The following is a 20,373-nucleotide window of genomic DNA, read 5'->3' as shown; positions in this document are numbered from 1 at the left end:
GCCATGTCCCAGCTACTACCTCAGCGAGACTTCCAGTGGATGACTCCAGATGACATTGGCAAACGCAACACACAGAACATCCTTCACGATTCTAAAATTGACATAGTTTGGAGGTTGACCTACGGTATCCACACGAGGTGCTGACAGTCACAATAACTATCCCCTAGCCCCAGAAGCCATGACAGTAACAACAGACATGCTTTCTCCCTATTCACTGGAGTTAAAAAACTCTGTATCAAGGGAAAATCTGTTAAAAACTAGTTCCAAGTCTGTATTCTAAGCACAACTACGTTGTACACTACAGGAACTTACACTTCTGTTTGCATCAGGGACTAAAGTTGACCAAAGTTCATCTAGTAATCCATTTCCAACAGTCTCCAAGCCCTTACATTCTTTTTAATACACAGAAACGGAAACAGGCAAAGAATGAAGCAGGAAAAGGTTTTTTCAAGTTATGTAATAATTCATGTTTTGGCAGGTCAATGATGAATGTGAGGACGCATGTCAATGTTGATTTGGTTACTTCCTCGGAAAGACTCGGAAAACACTGTGCTACGCCTATTTTTGAGGCCTTTGGAATTTTTAGTACTGATCTGGCGGCTGTACACTTGAGAAGAGCGAGTCTGAAATCAACCCTTGTATGCATGCATGTTTTTGCATGATTTTCACTACAATTTTATCCATAAACACAATGACGAAAGGGTCCAATTGTGTTTTACCGACACAGACTCATTGTGTTATCAAATTGAGACTGGAGACCTGTATCCTGATATGGCGAAGCATCCTGATTAGTTTGACACAAGCAATTATAACCCCTCCCAGCGTCTGTATTCTGTACAAAATGCAAACGGTTTTACAAGTTCAAAGACGAAGTCGGGGGCTGTGCTCTTGAACAGTTTGTTGGATTGCGATCACAAATGTGTTCTCTTTTTTATGATGAAAAAAAACCCCAGTGGCTAAGGGTGTATCCAGTGAGGAAGAAGCAACTTAGACATTCCATGTACAAACAGTGGCTCTGTAATGAGGTACAATGAGGTACGTAGCTCACTATAAAGTTAACACGAAACTCTTAACATTGTTCATCTTGAGGTAAATGGTAACTCAACACAGTTTCCGACGGCAACAGGATCACGTGTTTATATTACACTGTCAAACAGTAATGGGGCTAAGAAAGTACATGGGATGTAATTTGTGTCACTGATATTTCCGATCTTGAATTGCAATACGTTTGTAGTGGAGACCAGTTACCCGGATCGACTTTTCTTGGCCCGAGTTTTAGGCACTTCCGAAGAAAAAATGTAACTAGTCTCAGAGCCAGACAGCAGTACCCTGTCCAATATCACTGAATTATTGGAACACCTCGGACGAAATTTATGTAACGTAGGTGACCCAGCATAACTTCAAATGCTTCTGAGCTGACATTGGAAAACAAAACCATCAATCATTTTTATGTTCCTGTTTCTCTTTCCTGAAATATTCATAAATGTTTTCTGTTTATATATATCCATGTGAGATAGTAGGCTTTATTGTTCCATTATTTGTTCGACTGTCAAAGTTACTTTCCATGCCAGAAGTTAAAAGAAGCATGGCTCATGCCAAAGACAGAGATAGTCAGTTTGAATTTGGTGACTTCACAGATGGCACCTACATGGAGAGAGATTTTTTCATCTGCGATCCAGAGGCATTGTGGTTTTGCCTTTATTGTGATGATTTTGAGGTTGCAAACTCACTATTATGTATTGGAGCCTACTATTGGCTGTTGCTAAAACATCAGATATTAAAAAGTTTGGATTTGAACCCCTGCTGAAAGACTTTGTGAGCTCAATGAAGAAATTACATGGTGGCTATGAACTGATGATTGACGGCAAGTCTGAACTTTTCTATGGGACGCTGCTTTGTGTTGTTGGTGATACTCCAGCAGCACAGATGCTTGGTGGATTTAAAGAAGGTGTTGGCTTTGCTGAAAAGCCATGCAGAACATGTGAAATATCACGTGATGATCTCAGTAGGAGTGAGGCTCTCACTTTTCCACTTCGGAGTGAACTGGAACATAGAGACAGATGTGAAAATCTGTCTTCTTTGAGTAGAGCCAGCCAGCAATACTGTTCTAAGAAATATGGAGTTGTGTCAGCATCTTTCCTGTTGGATATTCCTGATTTCACAGTGACAAAGTGCATTCTACATGATCCTATGCATGTTCTCTTGGAAGGAATTGTTACGATGGAATTAAAGCTACTGCTAGAACATTTTATTGATAAGCAGAAGTACTCAAAGATATGAACCGAGTAATCTTGAATTTTGATTATGGACCTGATCGAATGCAAGATAAACCTCAGCCACTGGAACGCAAATCTCTGGACCGAAAACATGTATTCCCAATGACAGCAGTGGAAACTCTAAACTTTATGATGACTCTCCCATTTCTTATAGGTGATAGAGTACCAGAAGAGGATGTTTACTGGATGATTGTTTTTTTATTCTGTTGCAGATAACACAGTTGGTTATATCCCCAATAGCTTCATTAGTGTCCATTGATCACCTTCGCCAGCTTATCTGGTCACACAACACATCATTCAGGAGACTGTATCCAGGTGTCAGTTTCACACCAAAGCTTCATTATCTTACTCATTTTCGTGATCAAGTAAGAGAGTTTGGGCCAGGAAGGAATCACTGGTGTATGAGGTTTGAAGCAAAGCATGAACTGTTCAAAAGCAAGAAATGGAGAAATTTTAGAAATGTGCCACATTCTTTGGCTTTACATCACCAAAGGTGGATGTGTTTGCAGCAGATGGGAAGTATGCGATTCTCATCTGAAGTCTATTTGTATAAAGGAGACACTGTGAAAGAAGGCATATCTGTAACATTTGAAAGTTTAACTGATGTAACAAAGGATAAAATAATGGACACTTTTGAAAATCTTCCAAGTGAACTCATGTGTACACCATGTGTTACCATCAGAGATATAACTTATAGACGGGGAAGCATTCTCTTGTTGAATTCTGCAGAGTTAGAAGAACCTCAATTTGCACAAATCGAAAAGATACATGTTGTCCATCAAGCAAAGTTTATTGGAAATAATTGAATTCAGTTCACACCTCAATGCATTTGAATGTCTTCAAACTACAAGAAAGATATGTATGGATATTGTGGACTTGAAATACAAATGGCCGCAGTCATTGTACAACATAGAAGGAAAACTACTGGTCGTTCTCCGCATTGTAGATTCTGCATGGAGTTTGTAAACATTCAAGGTCTGTTCACCATAACCCATACTTCTGCATGTGTAATGTGATATCGGTTTGAACTGTGAAGTGAAAAAATGACTACTCATGAAAGTTTTTCACAGATAACGAGGTAGATGGATTCAGCTTATTAGAAATGAAGGAGTCAGACATATTTCTAATGTTGCCCGGGAAGGTTGGACCTGCCAGAAAACTGACTGTATTATTATCCAGACTTCATGATGAGCTGAAAGAGCAGAAACAAAAACATTCTAAATCAAGCAATTGTAGAGAAGTTGAAACCGCACAAGAATTTATGGCTGAGAATGAATCTTCTCTGACTGTATGTGTTGAAAGTGAACAGCCCATGACTGAAAATGAAACACAGGTAATTCAAATCTGATCATTTCTGATGACTAAAGCATGAATTTAATTTATGGTTGGGAAAACAAAATAAATGATAGGAGTTAAAGACATGTTAAAAATGAAAACGATGATAAATTTTCGTTTTTCTTTTGTAAAATTATTGGGCCTTACAGCATAAAAGTATGCTGATAGGATTACTTTTAAAAGACCAAAGTTGTAAATACTTTGAATGAAACTTCTGGCAGTTCATGTTTTTTGTCTGCACTGTATTTTTATATTCACAATGTTTTATTAACTGAAACCTGATTACATTTAATATGTTTACTTTAAAAATCTTACAATCATTAGTACTGCTTTTCAGGAGATTAGTATGTCAGGAGGAACACAAACTGTCCAGCCTGCCTCAAACAACATGACAGAATCGCCCTCAACATCACAGGCTGTAAAGTTGAATCTCTTCATCCAGCATACTCAAAGACAATTCACTCATTGCTGGACAATGGCAGAATTATGGAGGAGTGGTTCAAGTTTATTGAGGAAACTGCCTATCATCTCCTTTCTGTGGGAGGATTCGACCAACGAGGCTTATACAACGACTTTGGACGATATATGTGTTCAAAGTATCCATGTTTATCATTTACTACTGGCAAAACGCCATGGGTATGTACATTTACTTTGTCTACAATATTTATGAATAGGATGTAACAGAAAGATATGTATATAGTACAAATTGTTCTGTCTCTCTCTCTCTCCCGCACAGAAGGAATGATGCAAACGGTTTCACATTCTTTCCTAGATCATTCAATAATTTCGTTTAATGAGCCTGGAGTAAAAAGGGTTTTTTTATAATGTCTAATTTAATCTTTTCAGTATTACTTCAACCACGTTCTGTCACAGAAGGTTCGGAATATCCGATGGGCAAGGAAGAGGAGGAGTGACCGTATAAGTAGTGAAACGGGTGGGAAAAAGAAAAAGACGCACCTCAGTTTGGCCAAGATTGATGGTAACAAAATCAGCTTGCTTTCAGAAAATGCTACTTGTGATTTTGAAGAATGTTTTGCATGTCAGACTATACTGATGTACAAAGAAGTTAAAGCCACAACATTCATGGTCTCCTGCACCAAATGTTATGTTTACTGTCTAATGAGGACAAGGGAAAGGTTTATTTTGTTAAACACCACATGTGCCATACCTGAGGTATTCTTAGCTTTTGAGTGCTTATCATGAAAAATATGGTTTCATGGTCTCAAGTCTAAATGGTCTTAGGTTGGAGTGATACTAACAGTGAGCTCAACTTCCTCTTAACCCGAGTATCCAATTCTTTCATGCCATATACATTTGTTGTTGACAGAGGTTAAGGAAATGGACATGGAGGAAGCGAAAAAGATCCTGGAATTTGAATTACAAAAACCCAAGGAACAGCAAGACAAGGCTCTCATAATGAAAGCTCAGAGAGCAACATTTAAAGAAAGACGCCATTTTGTAGAGAATGTACAAGAGGATGGAAATATCCAAGTCATCGTGAAGGCTCATCCTTTGCTTAAAATTGAAGACTATGTAAGGTTACAGATTTTTCTAATGATATGCAAGTTATGAAACAATCTTTTAATGAAATAATTTTTATTTTTAATTTAGCAGTAATGAGTGGAGTCAACTTAAGCAGTGTTTATGTAAGCATTAAAAGTTGGGAGTCATCATGAGATCATGGACATGTTTTGGAGAGTCAAATATGCAGGTTTTCTGCGTCATGGGAAACACTGTGATGTATCCTCAAGGGGTCTTTCAAGTCAAAATGATCATGTTTGTATAACTGGAATACTGTTACTTGATTTGTGTACTTTGATGGTCACACTTTTGCCTATTTATAGGTTGTGAAAGAATTTCTTCTCATCAGTTCAAACTGGACTTCAAAAGGAGCTCTAATAGACCAATTCAGAGAGTTCCTGAATTGGACAAACTCTATGCAACAGATGTGTCTGGGATGATGAATTATAATTTGCAAGTGACATCTATATCCCTCTTTCCCTCTCTCTCTCTCTCTCTCTCTCTCAAACTTTGTGCACATGTAGTGTGAACATGCTTCATGGTGTTACTATATTAAGTATATTAAGGCATAGGTCATATTGTGTTATTGTACAACCTATCATTTTAGTTATTAAAAAAATCATATTGTATTCTCTAGACTGAAGATGATCCTCATGATCCAGTGGACACAAATGAAGCAATACTGGACCTGTTTATGACTACCCATCACGAAATCAAGTATACCCCTAAAAAAAGCAAGAAAACGTTGCCCAGCACCATTTCCAAGGTTGATGTAAGTTCAAGATGAATATATTATAAATTTTGTGGTGTTTTATTTTTTTACATTCCAACTTCAATTAAGGTACATTAAGGATTCAGAAATAAATAGCAGGATCAAGAATGCCTGGTACACAATCTAATCTATTTCCCATTGAATACTTTTAATGCACAGGAAAGCCATATTAATTGTCGTCTGCATTAAGCCTTTGAAAATTTTTCTTTGACTAAACACCGTTTAGAAACAAGATTGGCTGCATTGATAAGGTGGTACTCACTTTGTCTTTCCAGGTTAAGAATGCTGACCTGTCAACTAGGAGAAAAGAAGCCCCAAGGTTGATTGTAGTCACTACACAGGGGAAGATTGGAAGCTGCTTTGTTGTAGCTGATGGATTTGAACTTAATGTCAGCAAGGATATCAAAGAGGCGGTCCTGTCTCTTGTGATGTCCTACTATGTGTGGGATCTTAGCTACCCCAAACATTTTCAGCTTTTGGGACTTTTGCAGTCTTTTGTTTTAAAAGACAGCACATACTTTTTTAAGAGTTCAACGTACATAAAATTTGCAAAGAAGCTGGAGCAATATTCAACATAATTGCATAAGTTGTTTTTGTGGCCATGTCGTATATGGAGGGGAGGGTTGGGGGTGCATATTGGATCACCCTTGTTCATAAGCCCTGCTACTCCCAAACAACCATTCAGGGGATTTCATTGAGGTTTGACACTTGGCTGGGAGGAATCCTAAAGGTGTGCATACCATATTTTGCTTTCCCAAATTTTACTTTGTTGTAGTTTTTGTTTGTCCACATTTTTAATGAACTGATCTTCAACACATGTTTATTGGTATATGAAAGGTCTGCATCTCTTGTTTTATTTTCAGAATTTTAAAATTCTATAATGTTATAGTTGTTAGAATTTATATAACTGTTCACCAGAGGGTATAATACACTTCTTCACAATAACTGCTGTATATATATCATTGACATTTTGCTTATGGCTTAGACTAGTTAGAGGGATCTTGAAGATGTACATTTCAAGTAGTTTTATCCATTTATTTTATATTTTGCAGTTTTGAACATGTTTGAAGTTTATCAAACATTACCCTTTTTCTGTAGTCCTGCCTCTCCCCCCAAACCATTCAAGGGATTTCATTGCTGTCACACACTTGGCTTGTAGGAATCCTAAATGTCTCCATACCATATTTTGCTTTGCAAAATTTTAGTTAGAAGGATCTTGAAGATGTACATTTCATAGTTTGTTGACGTTTTTATTTTTTGTGTGTGCTGTTTTGAACATGTTTGAACTTAAACATTAAATAAATATAAGCTTTCAGTGGTCTAATAGGAGCTATTCTTTACCTACTTAATAACGATTGAACAGATTTTAGAAGGAGTGTTTGCTTGTGACTAATAGTGCGACTAGTGGTGCGGTGGCAAAGTTATTGTTTTTTCTTCAGTGAGTGAGTCAACATTTAACGTCACATCGGCAATATTTCAGCCATATCGTGACGAGAACATTCAACACTGAAATGGAGTGAGTGAGTGAGTTAATATTTAACGTCACATCGGCAATATTTCAGCCATATTGTGACGAGAACATTTAACAAAGAAAAGGATTATATGTATATTATAAGATCTGTCGGCGAAGGACAGTAAAAGAACTAGAACATCACAATTTAAATTAAAACTAGCGTGGAAAGATAAAACTAATATCACTATTCTGACAATACAACATAAAATCCGGCTATAGATTGCCAACAACTGAAGGTAGATCACCATGCTAGGGGCCATGGGGACTTACAGTACCTTTGCTACCTGCATGGACCCTAGTTGGATTTACATCATCCCCTCAGCTGTTAGCAATTTAGTCCCATCTAGCCAAATATTAAAAATACACATATGCTACGATTAAAAACACTGGAAGTTTAAACGTACAGGAAATGTGTAGGGACTTACGTACCCTCTCAGGAGGACAATAGTTTTACGGTACTTCAACCCCCTTTGAGGGTACAGCCACTAACAATTCAAGTTACTAATCTAAACTACCATGAATTAAAATGCAGCTATGTACAGAATATAATAATCAAAATTCAGTGATGAAATCAATTTCTTTTAAAAAGCCAAGAATTAAATGAGAACTTACGGTGTTAAAAAGGTCCTTAATTGTTTTTACATTGAAATATTTGTCCCTTATGATGGAGAATTCAACACAGTCAAGCAGGATATGCTTGACCGTGGTTCTCTCATCACAAGGGATGCAAAACGGAGGATCATCGCCTTTTAGTAAATAACTGTGGGTGTAACGCGTATGGCCAATGCGACATCGTCGCATAATGACCTCTTCAAATCTGGACTGACAGCCCAAGTGAGAGTAACCAATATAAGGTTTTATGGCATGTAATTTATTTATTCCCACTTGGGTGTCCCACTTCTTTTGCATCAGATCACGAATGTAAGTTCTAATGCTAGCTTTATAATCACTGTATGGAATAAGAAGTGGTGTCACAGATTTGTTGAGTGCAGCCTTGGCAGCAAGATCGGCCATTGCATTCCCAGAAATACCTACATGGCTGGGTAACCAACAAAAGACGATGTCGCACTGGCCAGTTGCAAGATCATTATACAATTCAATTATGTCAATTAAAAGTGGATGTTTACACGACAAATTTTTAATAGCCTGAAGGCAAGAAAGAGAGTCCGAAAAAATTATATACTGTACATGATTAGGATGTCTTTGAATATATTGAAGAGCCGTTAATATTGCGTTTGCTTCTGCAGTGAAAATGGAGCTGTTATCAGGTAATCGAGAAGATATTGTTCTGGATCCAATGACAGTGGCACAAGCAACTGTGCCACCATCCTTGGACCCATCTGTAAATAAGGATTTGTATGTACTATAATTATTTTTTAATTGCTTAAACTCTTGTTTATATTGTAATTCGTTTGTGTCTGATTTTTTTAACTTTGTTAATGTGAGGTCAACTTCTGGCCTCACTAATTGCCAAGGAGGAGAAGAAAGAAGACGAGAAGGCGCTATACTTTTCAGCTCAATGCCGGCAGCAGAAATGAATGGTTTAATTCTGTGCCCAAGAGGCGGAACAAGAGAAGGCTTTTTGTTGTATAAATGTTCATATAGAGGATCGAAAACACAGCCAAAAGCAGGGTTGGATTCGTTAGAGTATAGTTTTGTAATATGTTGTAAAGCTAATTTGATACGGCGCTGTGTAAGAGATGGCTCATCGGCCTCGACATAGAGACTGTCAACAGGAGAAGTTCGGAACGACCAATGACAAAGTCTTAGACCTTGGTGGTGGATAGAATCCAGGAGTTGTAGATTGCTTTTACAGGCTCCACCATAAATGATGGAGCCATAATCAAGCTTCGAACGGACAAGTGAACGGTATAGGTGCAGGAGAGTAGCTTGATCCCCTCCCCATTTTGAGTTTGACACAACTTTCAATAGATCAAGTGCCTTCAGACATTTAGTTTTCAGGGATTTGATATGCGGAAGAAAAGTTAAATGAGAGTCGAAAATCAAACCTAAGAACTTGGCCTCCTTAACGACTTTGATAGGAGTGCCATTTAAAAATAATTCTGGGTCCTTATGTGGTTTATACTTACGGCAGAAATGGATGCAATTAGTTTTTGTCTTAGAAAATTTAGAACCATTCTCAAGACACCATTTATTTATTTGTTTAAACATAATTGCAGTTGCCGTTCAATAGTATGCATATTCTTACCGCGACAGGAAATATTAAAATCATCCACGAAAAGTGATCCATCTATTGAATCGTTTAAAACCTTGGGTAAACTGTTGATCTTGATACTAAATAAGGTCACAGACAAAATGCTGCCTTGCGGAACACCCTGATCCTGATTGTAATGATCAGACAGGGTAGAACCTACTCGGACTTGAAACTGCCTGTCTTTTAAAAATTGTGATATAAAAAGAGGCAAACGACCCCTTAAACCGAAGTCATGTAAATCCTTTAAAATGCCATGCTTCCAAGTGGTATCGTATGCTTTCTCCAAATCAAAGAATATCGATACTGCATGTTGTTTATTTACAATTGCATTTTTGACAAAGGATTCTAGACGTACCAGATGGTCAATGGTACTACGATTTTTCCTGAAACCACATTGAATATTTGTTATAAGGTTATTGGTTTCCAGATACCATGTTAATCTATTGTTTACCATTCGTTCCATGGTTTTACAGACACAACTCGTTAAAGAGATTGGTCTATAATTTGATGGATCAGTATGATCCCGGCCAGGTTTTGGAATGGGGACTACAATGGCATTACGCCAGGAAGATGGGAACTTCCCTGAAGTCCATATTGAATCAAAAATATTTAGCAGTGTTTCCTGACACGATTCAGGCAAGTGCTTCAGGAGCTGATAGTGGATATTGTCAGCCCCTGTTGCTGTATCATGAGCTTGCTCAAGGGCGGTATGTAATTCATGTATTGAAAATAATTCATTATAATCCTCACCGTTTTCTGAGGTAAAATTTAATCTTTTCCTCTCCTGATGTTTCTGAAACTTTTGAAACTGAGGGACATAATTTGATGAAGATGAATGCTTGGCGAGAGTTTCACCAAGTTTATTGGCAATGTCAGATTTATTTGTTAATAAATTATCACCATTTTTCAGATGGTGAACAGTAGATTTAGAACCTTTGCCCTTTATTCTTTGAATCATGTTCCACACTTTTGACATAGGCGTGCGTGAATTGATTTTCGATACATAATTTCGCCAAGTCTGACGCTTATTTTGTTTAAAAGAACGTCTAGCCTTGGCATTTAAAATTTTAACTGTGTCAAGATTATGTACAGTAGGGTGTCGGCGAAAATACTTTTCAGCCTTCTTCCTACACTTCCTGGCCTGTTTACATTCATTGTTGAACCATGGCTTACGGATATGTGGAACTGCAGAAGACTTAGGTATAGTTTGATCAGCGATGTCATTCAATAAATCGGAAAACGACTGTATTGGATCTTCGCTGTTCACAAAAACATCAGGTTTTAAGTTATCATAAGTGGCTGAATCATCATTGAAAATACATAAATTGTTATCTGAAATGAATTCCTCCAGGTGTTTACCTTTGGTGTTAGTATGGGCACCTCCCCAAAGTGGGTTGTGCCCGTTAAGGTCACCCATGATAAGACATGGCTTCGGAAGTTGATCAAAGAGTTTTTGAAGATCTGATTGTTGAATACTGGAAGAGGGGGGTATATACAAACTGCACAATGTCAGCACAAAGTGCAGAGTCAGACGAACAGCAACAGCTTGAAGATCCGTTTTTAGAGTAAGAGGGCTATGTGTGACGCTCTGATGGACTAAAATAGAAGAGTCTCCAGTAGCCTTATCTCCTGGGGGAGAGAAAGAATGATAATCAGTGTATCGCCTTAAGTTAAAATTATCAGTATTTTTAAGATAAGTTTCTTGAAGACATAATGCTGACGGTTGAAGGTCTTGAATGAGTAATTGTATTTCACTGAAGTTATTTTTAAGCCCTCTGCAATTCCACTGAATTATATTATCCAACTGAGTCATGGTGGCTCAATTGGTGATCGTTCACGGGTATTGGAGGAGGAGCTGTTCCTCCGACTGCCTTGTGAGGAAGGAGTAACCTCCATATCCAGAGGTTCAAACGGGTTTTGTAGCGGGACCTCTTGAGGTGATGGGACAATAGGTGGATAGTTTCTATTTAACCATTTTCCTTTCTTCTTTCCTGTTTGGTCAGTACCTGTTTTTGAATGAGCTGGCTGTGAAACAGACGTCTTTGATGTCGAAGGCTGAATTTCAGTCTGAGACCCGGTAGTAGACTGAGTGACTGCTGAAGTAAGTGTTTTTCCTGAATTAACAGGTCTTTCTGACTGAACCCAGGTCAAGTCAGTCTGACAAGCAGTCGAGGATGTAGCTACAGTGCGGGTGACTGCCGCAGAATAAGATATGTTCAACGCAGTTGAAGTTTGACTTGTAAACAGTTTCTTGGCATCAAGGTATGAAATGTTCTTTTCGCATTTGATTTTCATTATTTTAGATTCCCGTATATAAACAGGACAGGACCTGGATGAAGCTGCATGTGGGCCTTCACAGTTTGCGCATTTTATGTCATTCTCACAGTCTGCACCCTCATGATGGTCACCACAGCGATGACACACCACAGGGTTTCGACATGAGTTAGACCCAAGACCGAAATGCTGACACTTATAACACCGTAGTGGATTGGGGACATACACATCCACCATGATGTTAACATACCCTGCTTTTATTGACTGTGGAAGAGAAGATCGCGAAAAGGTTAAGAGGTAAGTATTAGTTGGAGTGATATTACCATCTTTCTTGAAAGTGAAACGTTTCACTGCTGTAACTCCTTGGTCCTCAAAATCAAGAGCTATATCCTCCTCTGACATATCACAGAGACAACGAGCTTTGTCCCGTATGATGCCACGGCAAGAATTCAATGTCCTGTGCACAGACACAGCAACCTCGATATTGGCAAAGTTCTTGACAGACAGCAGATTGAGAGATTGCTGTCTCCGTGCACACTCAACCAAAATCGAGCCACTACGAAGACGGGTAACGTTCTTTACTTCACCACAAATTCCAGAGATAGCTTTTGAAATTGCGAAGGGATTGAGTTTGATCGGTAGAAAGTCCTTAGACTCAATCACTAAAAATCGAGCCCAAGAATCGACATTTACAGGAATGGTTTCAGGTGTACAGTCTGTTTCAACCAGACGCCTCTTTTTTTCACAGCGAGATGAACCAGCTTGTTGGGAAGACATCATGAAAGGAAGAGTATTCAGCACCCCTGCTCCCCACCCACCATGGAGTGTCAACAAGGACGGTGTCAAGTAGCACCGGATCTCCAAGATGCCAACACCAGGGATACAGGGATGTTATACTCCAGCAATTATGACGCAAATAGCAATACTTGCATACGAAATTAAATGCCGGGGTGTCTGCCAGTGACACGTAATTGGACACATATTGAATTTGGAAGTCAATATTGCCAGATTGGCCCATGAGCCACCGCTTTCTGGCATAGGACTCTAGGCAATTTATAGTAATCAATAAATGTATCTTACAAGATCAAAATATCCAAGGCCCAAAAAATAAGGACATGTGCAAATAATATATATCTACCATGCACAGTGCTTGGCGTGACCAGCCGATTGATAGAACCGGGCCAGTTCTACCACCCGTCTAGGTGAAGTAAGGGTCGAAGGGGTGTGTTGAGCAAAGGGAACGCGGTTACAGGCTCCCAGTGCCCTCAACCCCCAGACTCCCGTCCTCCACCGACACAGGGCCGCAACCCACGGCCAACAGGTTGGTGGACCAAATATGCCCCCGGATCCACACGGGGGTGTTGGCGAGCTCTTCGCGTTACCCAGCACCCACCACGAGGAGGTGGCTCGCCACGGGTGCCAACACTGAAATGGATGATATATAATTTCATAAATAAACCTGTCAGCAAAGGACAGTGAAACAACTAGAATATCACAGTTACAATTTAAAACTAGTCTGGAAAGTTAAAACTAAGATCACTATTAGGACAACACAATATAAAACAAGGGCTATATATCACCAACGACAGAAAGTAGATCACCATGCTAGGGACCATGGGGACTTACAGTACATTTGCTTCCTGCATGGACCCTAGCTGGATTTACAGCATCCCCTCAGCCGTTAACAATTCAGAAAAATCTACCCATAAATTAAAAGCACACGTATTCTACGATTAGAAACAGTGGAATGTTTTGATGTACTTTAAATGTTTTGGGACTTACGTACACTCTCAGGAGGACAATAATTTTACAGTGCTTTAACCCCCCTCGAGGATACAGCCACTAACACTCTAAGTTACTAATTCAAACTTCCAAGAATAAAATATGTATCTATTTACAATTCATTTAGCAAATCTAAGTCTTTTTAAAATGCAATAATTAAATGAGAGCTAATATTATTAAAAAGATCTTTCAAAGTTCGTGAGTTAAAAAAATTATCCCTTGTGATGGAATATTCAATACAATGCTTGACTGTGATTCTTTCATCACAAGGGATACAAAACGGAGGATCTTCACCTTTTAATAAATATTCGTGAGTATACCTCGTATGGCCAATGCGACATCGTCGCATAATGACCTCCTCAAATCTGGACTGACGACCCAAGTAACTATAACCGATATAAGGTTTTATTGCATGTAATTTATTTATACCTACCTGGGTATCCCACTTCTTCTGCATCAGATCACGGATAAAAGATCTTATTGTGGCTTTATAATCTGAGTATGGTGAGTGAGTGAGTGAGTTAATATTTAACGTCACATCGGCAATATTGCAGCCATATCGTGACGAGAACATACGTGACAAAAAGAATATATATCCACATTATGAAGAACCTGTCTACGAAGGACAGTAAAACCACCAGAGTATCACAGTTATTATTAAAACTAGTGTGGAAACTTAAAAAAAATAATAGTGTCACAGCACAATATGTGAGACAGCACAATATAAAAACAGGCCATAGATCGCCAACAACAGAGGGTAGATCACCATACTAGGGGCCATGGGGACTTACAGTACCTCTGCTACCTGCATGGTCCCTAGTTGGATTTACACCATCCCTCAGCTGCTGGCGACTATATGCAAGATTAGCCACAAATTACAATGACACATATACTACGACTAAAAAATATGGAAGATTAAATCTGATTCCAAATGTTTTGGGACTTACGTATCCTCTCAGGAGGACAATAATTTTACGGTACTTCAACCCCCTTCGAGAATACAGCCACTAACAATGTTATCTGCAAATTCAACTTCCAATCATAAAATATTTATCTATTTACAAGTCCTGAAACAGATGTAATTCTTTTAAAAACGCAATGATTAAATGACAACTAACATTACTAAAAAGATCCTTCATACTTCGTGATGTAAAATATTTATCCCTTGTGATGGAATATTCAACACAGTCAAGCAAAACATGCTTGACTGTAATTCTTTCATCACAAGGGATACAAAACGGAGGATCCTCACCTTTTAACAAGTACTCATGTGTATACCGCGTATGGCCAATGCGACATCGTCGCATAATGACCTCCTCAAATCTGGACTGACAGCCCAAGTAAGTGTAACCAATATACGGTGTTATTACATGTAATTTATTTATACCTACTTGAGTGTCCCACTTCTTCTGCATTAGATCATGGATATAAGATCTAATTGTAGCTTTGTAATCTGAATATGGAAGGAGAAGTGGTGTCACAGATTTGTTGAGTGCTGCCTTGGCAGCAAGATCAGCCAGTGTATTCCCTGAAATGCCTACGTGGCTGGGTAACCAACAGAAGACGATGTCGTATTGGCCAGTAGCAGGATAATTATACAATTCAATAATTTCAATTAAAAGTGGATGTTTACAAGAACTATTTTTAATAGCCAGAAGGCAAGAAAGAGAGTCTGAATAGATTATATTTTGTTTACGTTTAGGGTGTCTTTGAATATATCTGAGAGCTGTTAATATGGCGTTTGCCTCTGCTGTAAAAATAGAACTGTTATCTGGAATTCTAGAAGATATTGTTCTGGATCCAATGACAATGGCACAAGCCACAGCACCACCATCCTTGGACCCATCTGTAAATAAAGATTTATAATTGCTATATTTATGTTTCAGTTGATTATATTCTTGTTTATATTGTAGTTCATTTGTTTCTGAGTTTTTAAATTTAGTTAATGTTAGGTCAACTTGTGGCTTGACCAGTTGCCAAGGAGGAGAAGAAAGAAGACGGGAAGGGGCTATATTATCCAGCTCAATGCTGGCAGCAGAAATAAGTGGTTTTATTCTGAAACCAAGAGGCGGAACAAGAGAAGATTTCTTATTGTATAAATCCTCATACAGAGGATTGAAAACACAGTTATACGCAGGATTTGACTCATTGGAATATAGTTTTGTTACATATTGTAAAGCTAATTTTATACGTCGCTGCTCAAGAGATGGTTCATCAGCCTCGACATACAGGCTGTCAACAGGTGAAGTTCGAAAGGAGCCAAGACAAAGTCTTAGACCTTGATGATGGACAGAATCTAATAGTTTTAAGCTGCTCTTGCAGGCTCCACCATATACAATTGAGCCATAATCTAGCTTCGACCGGACAAGCGATCTATACAGGTGTAAAAGGGTAGCTTGATCCCCTCCCCACTTTGAATTAGACACGACTTTCAATAAATCAAGTGCCTTCAGGCATTTAGTTTTTAGGGATTTGATATGTGGAAGAAAAGTTAAATGAGAGTCAAAAATCAGACCTAAGAACTTTGCCTCCTTGACAACTGTGATGGGAGTGCCATTTAAAAACAATTCTGGGTCCTTATGTGGTTTATATTTACGGCAAAAATGTATGCAATTAGTTTTTGATTTAGAAAATTTAAAGCCGTTCTCAAGACACCATTTATCTATTTTCTTTAAACATAACTGCATTTGCCGTTCAATAGTATGCATATTTTTCCCCCGACAAGAAATATTAAAATCATCCACAAATAATGATCCATCGATTGAATCGTTTAAAACTTTTGATAAACTGTTAATCTTGATACTAAATAAGGTCACAGACAAAATACTGCCTTGTGGAACACCCTGATCCTGACTGTAATGATCAGACAGGGTGGAACCCACTCGGACTTGAAATTGTCTGTTATTTAAAAACTTGGCTATAAATTTAGGTAAACGACCTCGTAATCCGAAGTCATGTAAATCTTTTAAGATGCCATATTTCCATGTGGTGTCATATGCTTTTTCAAGATCAAAAAAGATAGACACTGCATGTTGTTTAGTAATTAGAGCGTTTTTGACAAATGATTCTAAACGTACTAAGTGATCAACGGTACTTCTGTTTTTACGGAAACCACACTGAATATCTGTGATCAGATTATTGGTTTCCAAGTACCAAACAAGTCGATTATTAATCATGCGTTCCATGGTCTTGCAAACACAGCTGGTAAGCGAAATAGGTCGATAGTTCGAAGGATCGGTATGATCACGTCCAGGTTTAGGGATAGGGACTACTATAGCATTATGCCATGAAGAAGGAAAGTTACCAGAAGTCCAAATATCATCAAAAATGTTTAACAGTGTCTCTAAACATGATTCCGGTAAGTGTTTCAGGAGCTGATAATGTATGTTATCAGCTCCTGTAGCAGTATCGCGAGCTTGTTCTAGAGCAGTAAAGAGCTCATGAACAGAAAATATTTCATTGTAATCTTCCCCATTATCTGAATTAAAATTAATAGATTTCATTTCCTGTTGTTCTTTATATTTTTGGAATTGAGGTACATAATTCGATGAGGAAGAGTGTTTGGCTAAAGTTTCTCCAAGTTTATTTGCAATATCAGATTTAATAGTTAATAATGCATCTTCGGCTTTGAGATGTTTAATGCAATTGTGAGGGCCCTTACCTTTTATTTTCTGGATCATATTCCATACCTTTGATATTGGTGTTCGGGAATTTATTTTCGACACATAATTGCGCCAGGATTGGCGCTTACTGTACTTAAAAGTACGCCGTGCCTTAGCATTTAAAATTTTGAAATTATTCAAATTATGGACCATGGGGTGGCGACGGAAATAACGCTCAGCTTTCTTCCGTGCCTTCCTAGCCTGTTTGCAGTCATCTGTAAACCATGGTTTTCGGATGTGTGGAACTGCAGAAGATTTAGGGATACACTCATCAGCAATGTTTACTAGTTCATCAGAGAAATCTTTTATAGGATCAGGACTTTCTAACAAAAGTTCAGATTTAAGTCTGCTACAACACAACGTTTGATACAAAGGCCAGTTAGCCTTTTTAAAGTTCCATCTGGAAAATGGGGTAATATCAGATGGGTTCACAGGTGTTAGAATTGTAGGGAAATGGTCACTTCCACAGAGGTCATCATGAACTGACCATTCAAATTCATTCAGTAGGTTAGAATCCGTGATTGATAAATCAAGTGCAGAATACGTTCCTGTACCCGGATGTAAATAGGTGTTAGAACCGTCATTAAATATGCATAAATCATTATCTGAACAGAACTCTTCCAATAATTTACCTTTAGCATTTGTAGTTGTACTACCCCAGAGAGGGTTATGGCCATTTAAGTCTCCCATAATAACACAAGGTTTGGGTAGCTGGTCATACAGAGATTGAAGGTCTGTTTTCTGAAACGTTGAAGACGGAGAAATGTACAAAGAGCATAAGGTAAATGCAACGTGTAATGTGAGACGTACTGCAACTGCTTGAAGATTAGATGTAAGTGTAACAGGGCTATGAATTACATTCTGATTGACTACGATAGAAGAACCTCCAGTGGCCCTATCGCCAGGAGGAGAAAAATAATGATATGAATTGTAATGGCGTAAGTTAATTTTGTCTGTTTGCTTTATATACGTTTCCTGCAGACATAAAGCTGATGGTTTAAAGTCCTGGACCAATAATTGTAAGTCGTTAAAATTTGTCTTAAATCCCCTACAATTCCACTGAATCAGTGTTTGAGAATGAATCATCTCTTAGGCGGCTTAACTGGAGATCTGCCTCGCCCATTTCTTTTAGGCGACAAACTAGCAGGTCTACGATGGATGCTTTCTGAGACATCCATCTCTTCACGTGATCCAAACTTATTGTAGACTTTGATTGGATCATCTGATCCTTTAGGTTGTCTACCCGGTAGATTAGATCGAGAAAATGAATCTGTTTTATACCTTGTTGGAGCAGTTTGTCCTTTTCCAGAATGTGTTTTTGATGGCTGTGAATGGTTCGTGGAAGGCAGTTTAGTTGTCACAGTAGGTGTTTCACGTGTCATAGAAGATGAAGATTCAGAAATCTGTGTCGATGGAATTTCAACAGTAGTCTGGGTAGCAGATTCAGATGGCACGACTGGTTGAGGAGTGACAGAGTTCACCCAAGTCAAATCTGTCTGGCACTGAATTGATGCAGTCGATGTTGAGACTGGGCGTGTTTTTGTTACAGATGCATATGTCTCAGTCTGTTCGTTATTTGGCACAAGTTTCTTTGCTTCCAGGTAAGTGATGTTCCTTGTGTATTTTAGTTTGTTGATTTCCATTTCTCGTTTCCAGACTGGACACGATTTACTGGAGGAAGAGTGAGGACCAGAACAGTTCTTGCACTTTTTGAAATCACTCTTACAATCTTCTGTGACATGACTAGTTTCACTACAGTGCGCACATGTGATACTATTTTTGCAGAAATTCACGCCATGGCCAAACTTTTGACATTTAAAACACCTCAAAGGATTCGGAATAAACATTTCAACATCAATTTTGCAATATCCTGCTTTGACTGATTTTGGTGCTGTTGGAGACGAAAATGAAAAAAGGTACGTATTTGTGTTGATTATTTCGGTACCCTGACGTCTGGTAAACCTTTTAACAAAGGTAACTCCCTGGTCTTTCATTTCACAACCAATATCCAATTCAGACATATCTTCAAAGAGTCTGTCTCGATCTCTTATGATACCTCTGCTAGTGTTGAGAGATCTGTGTGGAGAAACCTTTACAGGGACGCCAACAAGTTCATCGATTGACATCAAGTTAGTTGCTTGTTGCCTTTTAGCACATTCAATAAGGATTGACCCTGTTCTCAACCTTTTGATATTTTTTACATCACCTGCTATCCCTTGAATGCCCTTAGCAACAGCAAATGGGTTCAGTTTGATTGGGGTTTTGTCAGGTGTTTCCAGCACCAGGAATCTAGGCCAGTACTCCACTGATTTTGAAATGACAGAAATATCATCAGTCTCAGCATCATTTTCAAGCGTTCGCTTTGTTTTTTTAATTGGGGTTTGAAAAGCCATGATGGTATGAATTTAGTTTCGTCAACCCTACTCCCCACCCGCCACCGAGTGCCAATAAAGGCAGTATCCTGTTGCCTGCGGATGTCCAACAGGCAGATACTAGGGATATAGGGATCATATACACCAGCAGAAAGATCTACCAGTTTGGCCCATGAGCCATCGCCTTCTGGCACCAGCATCTAGGCAATTTTTTTCAAATTTGACAATATATGTATCATATTAAATATATACAAGTTACAAAAGAGATCAATATTGTGTTTCACAACATCAAGCCAAACAATGATAGAGCAATAATAGTTTAGTGCTCAGGGCTTGGCATGACCAGCCGATTGGTTGAACCGGGCCCATTCAACCTCCCGTCTAGGTGAAGTCAGGGCCGAAGTGGTGTGTTGAGCAATAGGAACAATGGTGCTGCTCCCATTGCCCTCAACCACCAGGATCCCCTCCTCCACCGACACAGGGACGCAACCCACGGCAGACGGGTTGGTGGACCAAATATCCCCCCGGGTCCACTACGGGGGTGTCGGCGAGCTCTTAGCATTACCCAGCACCCACCACGAGGAGGTGGCTCGCCACGGGTGCCATCTGAGTATGGAATAAGAAGTGGTGTCACACATTTGTTGAGTGCTG

At 38.8% G+C, this 20,373-nt stretch overlaps 1 protein-coding gene and 1 pseudogene across 1 annotated transcript; both read left to right on the top strand.

Annotated features, from left to right (window-relative positions):
* LOC137259691 (uncharacterized) overlaps positions 1-20,373 on the top strand; it is a 207,969-nt pseudogene that overhangs the window by 9,741 nt on the left and 177,855 nt on the right.
* LOC137260295 (uncharacterized) lies at positions 1,825-12,756 on the top strand. Its single transcript, XM_067797982.1, has 7 exons — positions 1,825-2,005; positions 4,054-4,148; positions 4,458-4,590; positions 4,939-5,144; positions 5,770-5,904; positions 6,180-6,344; positions 12,655-12,756. The coding sequence occupies exons 1-7, from the start codon at positions 1,825-1,827 to the stop codon at positions 12,754-12,756; spliced, it is 1,017 nt and encodes a 338-aa protein (XP_067654083.1).

Source organism: Haliotis asinina, chromosome 13, assembly GCF_037392515.1.
Source record: "Haliotis asinina isolate JCU_RB_2024 chromosome 13, JCU_Hal_asi_v2, whole genome shotgun sequence".
NCBI lineage: Eukaryota > Metazoa > Mollusca > Gastropoda > Lepetellida > Haliotidae > Haliotis > Haliotis asinina.
Note: the sequence above shows the minus strand (reverse complement) of the source record. Positions and strands in the feature narration are given on the sequence as shown.

What these genes read in the sequence shown, in the direction of transcription:
- LOC137260295 (XM_067797982.1), top strand. Translation starts at nt 1,825, where the DNA reads ATGAAGAAATTACATGGTGGCTATGAACTGATGATTGACGGCAAGTCT. An exon ending in TGCTTAAAATTGAAGACTAT is followed by an intron (nt 5,145 to 5,769) that starts GTAAGGTTACAG and finishes TGTATTCTCTAG; the next exon opens with ACTGAAGATGATCCTCATGA. An exon ending in GCACCATTTCCAAGGTTGAT is followed by an intron (nt 5,905 to 6,179) that starts GTAAGTTCAAGA and finishes TTGTCTTTCCAG; the next exon opens with GTTAAGAATGCTGACCTGTC.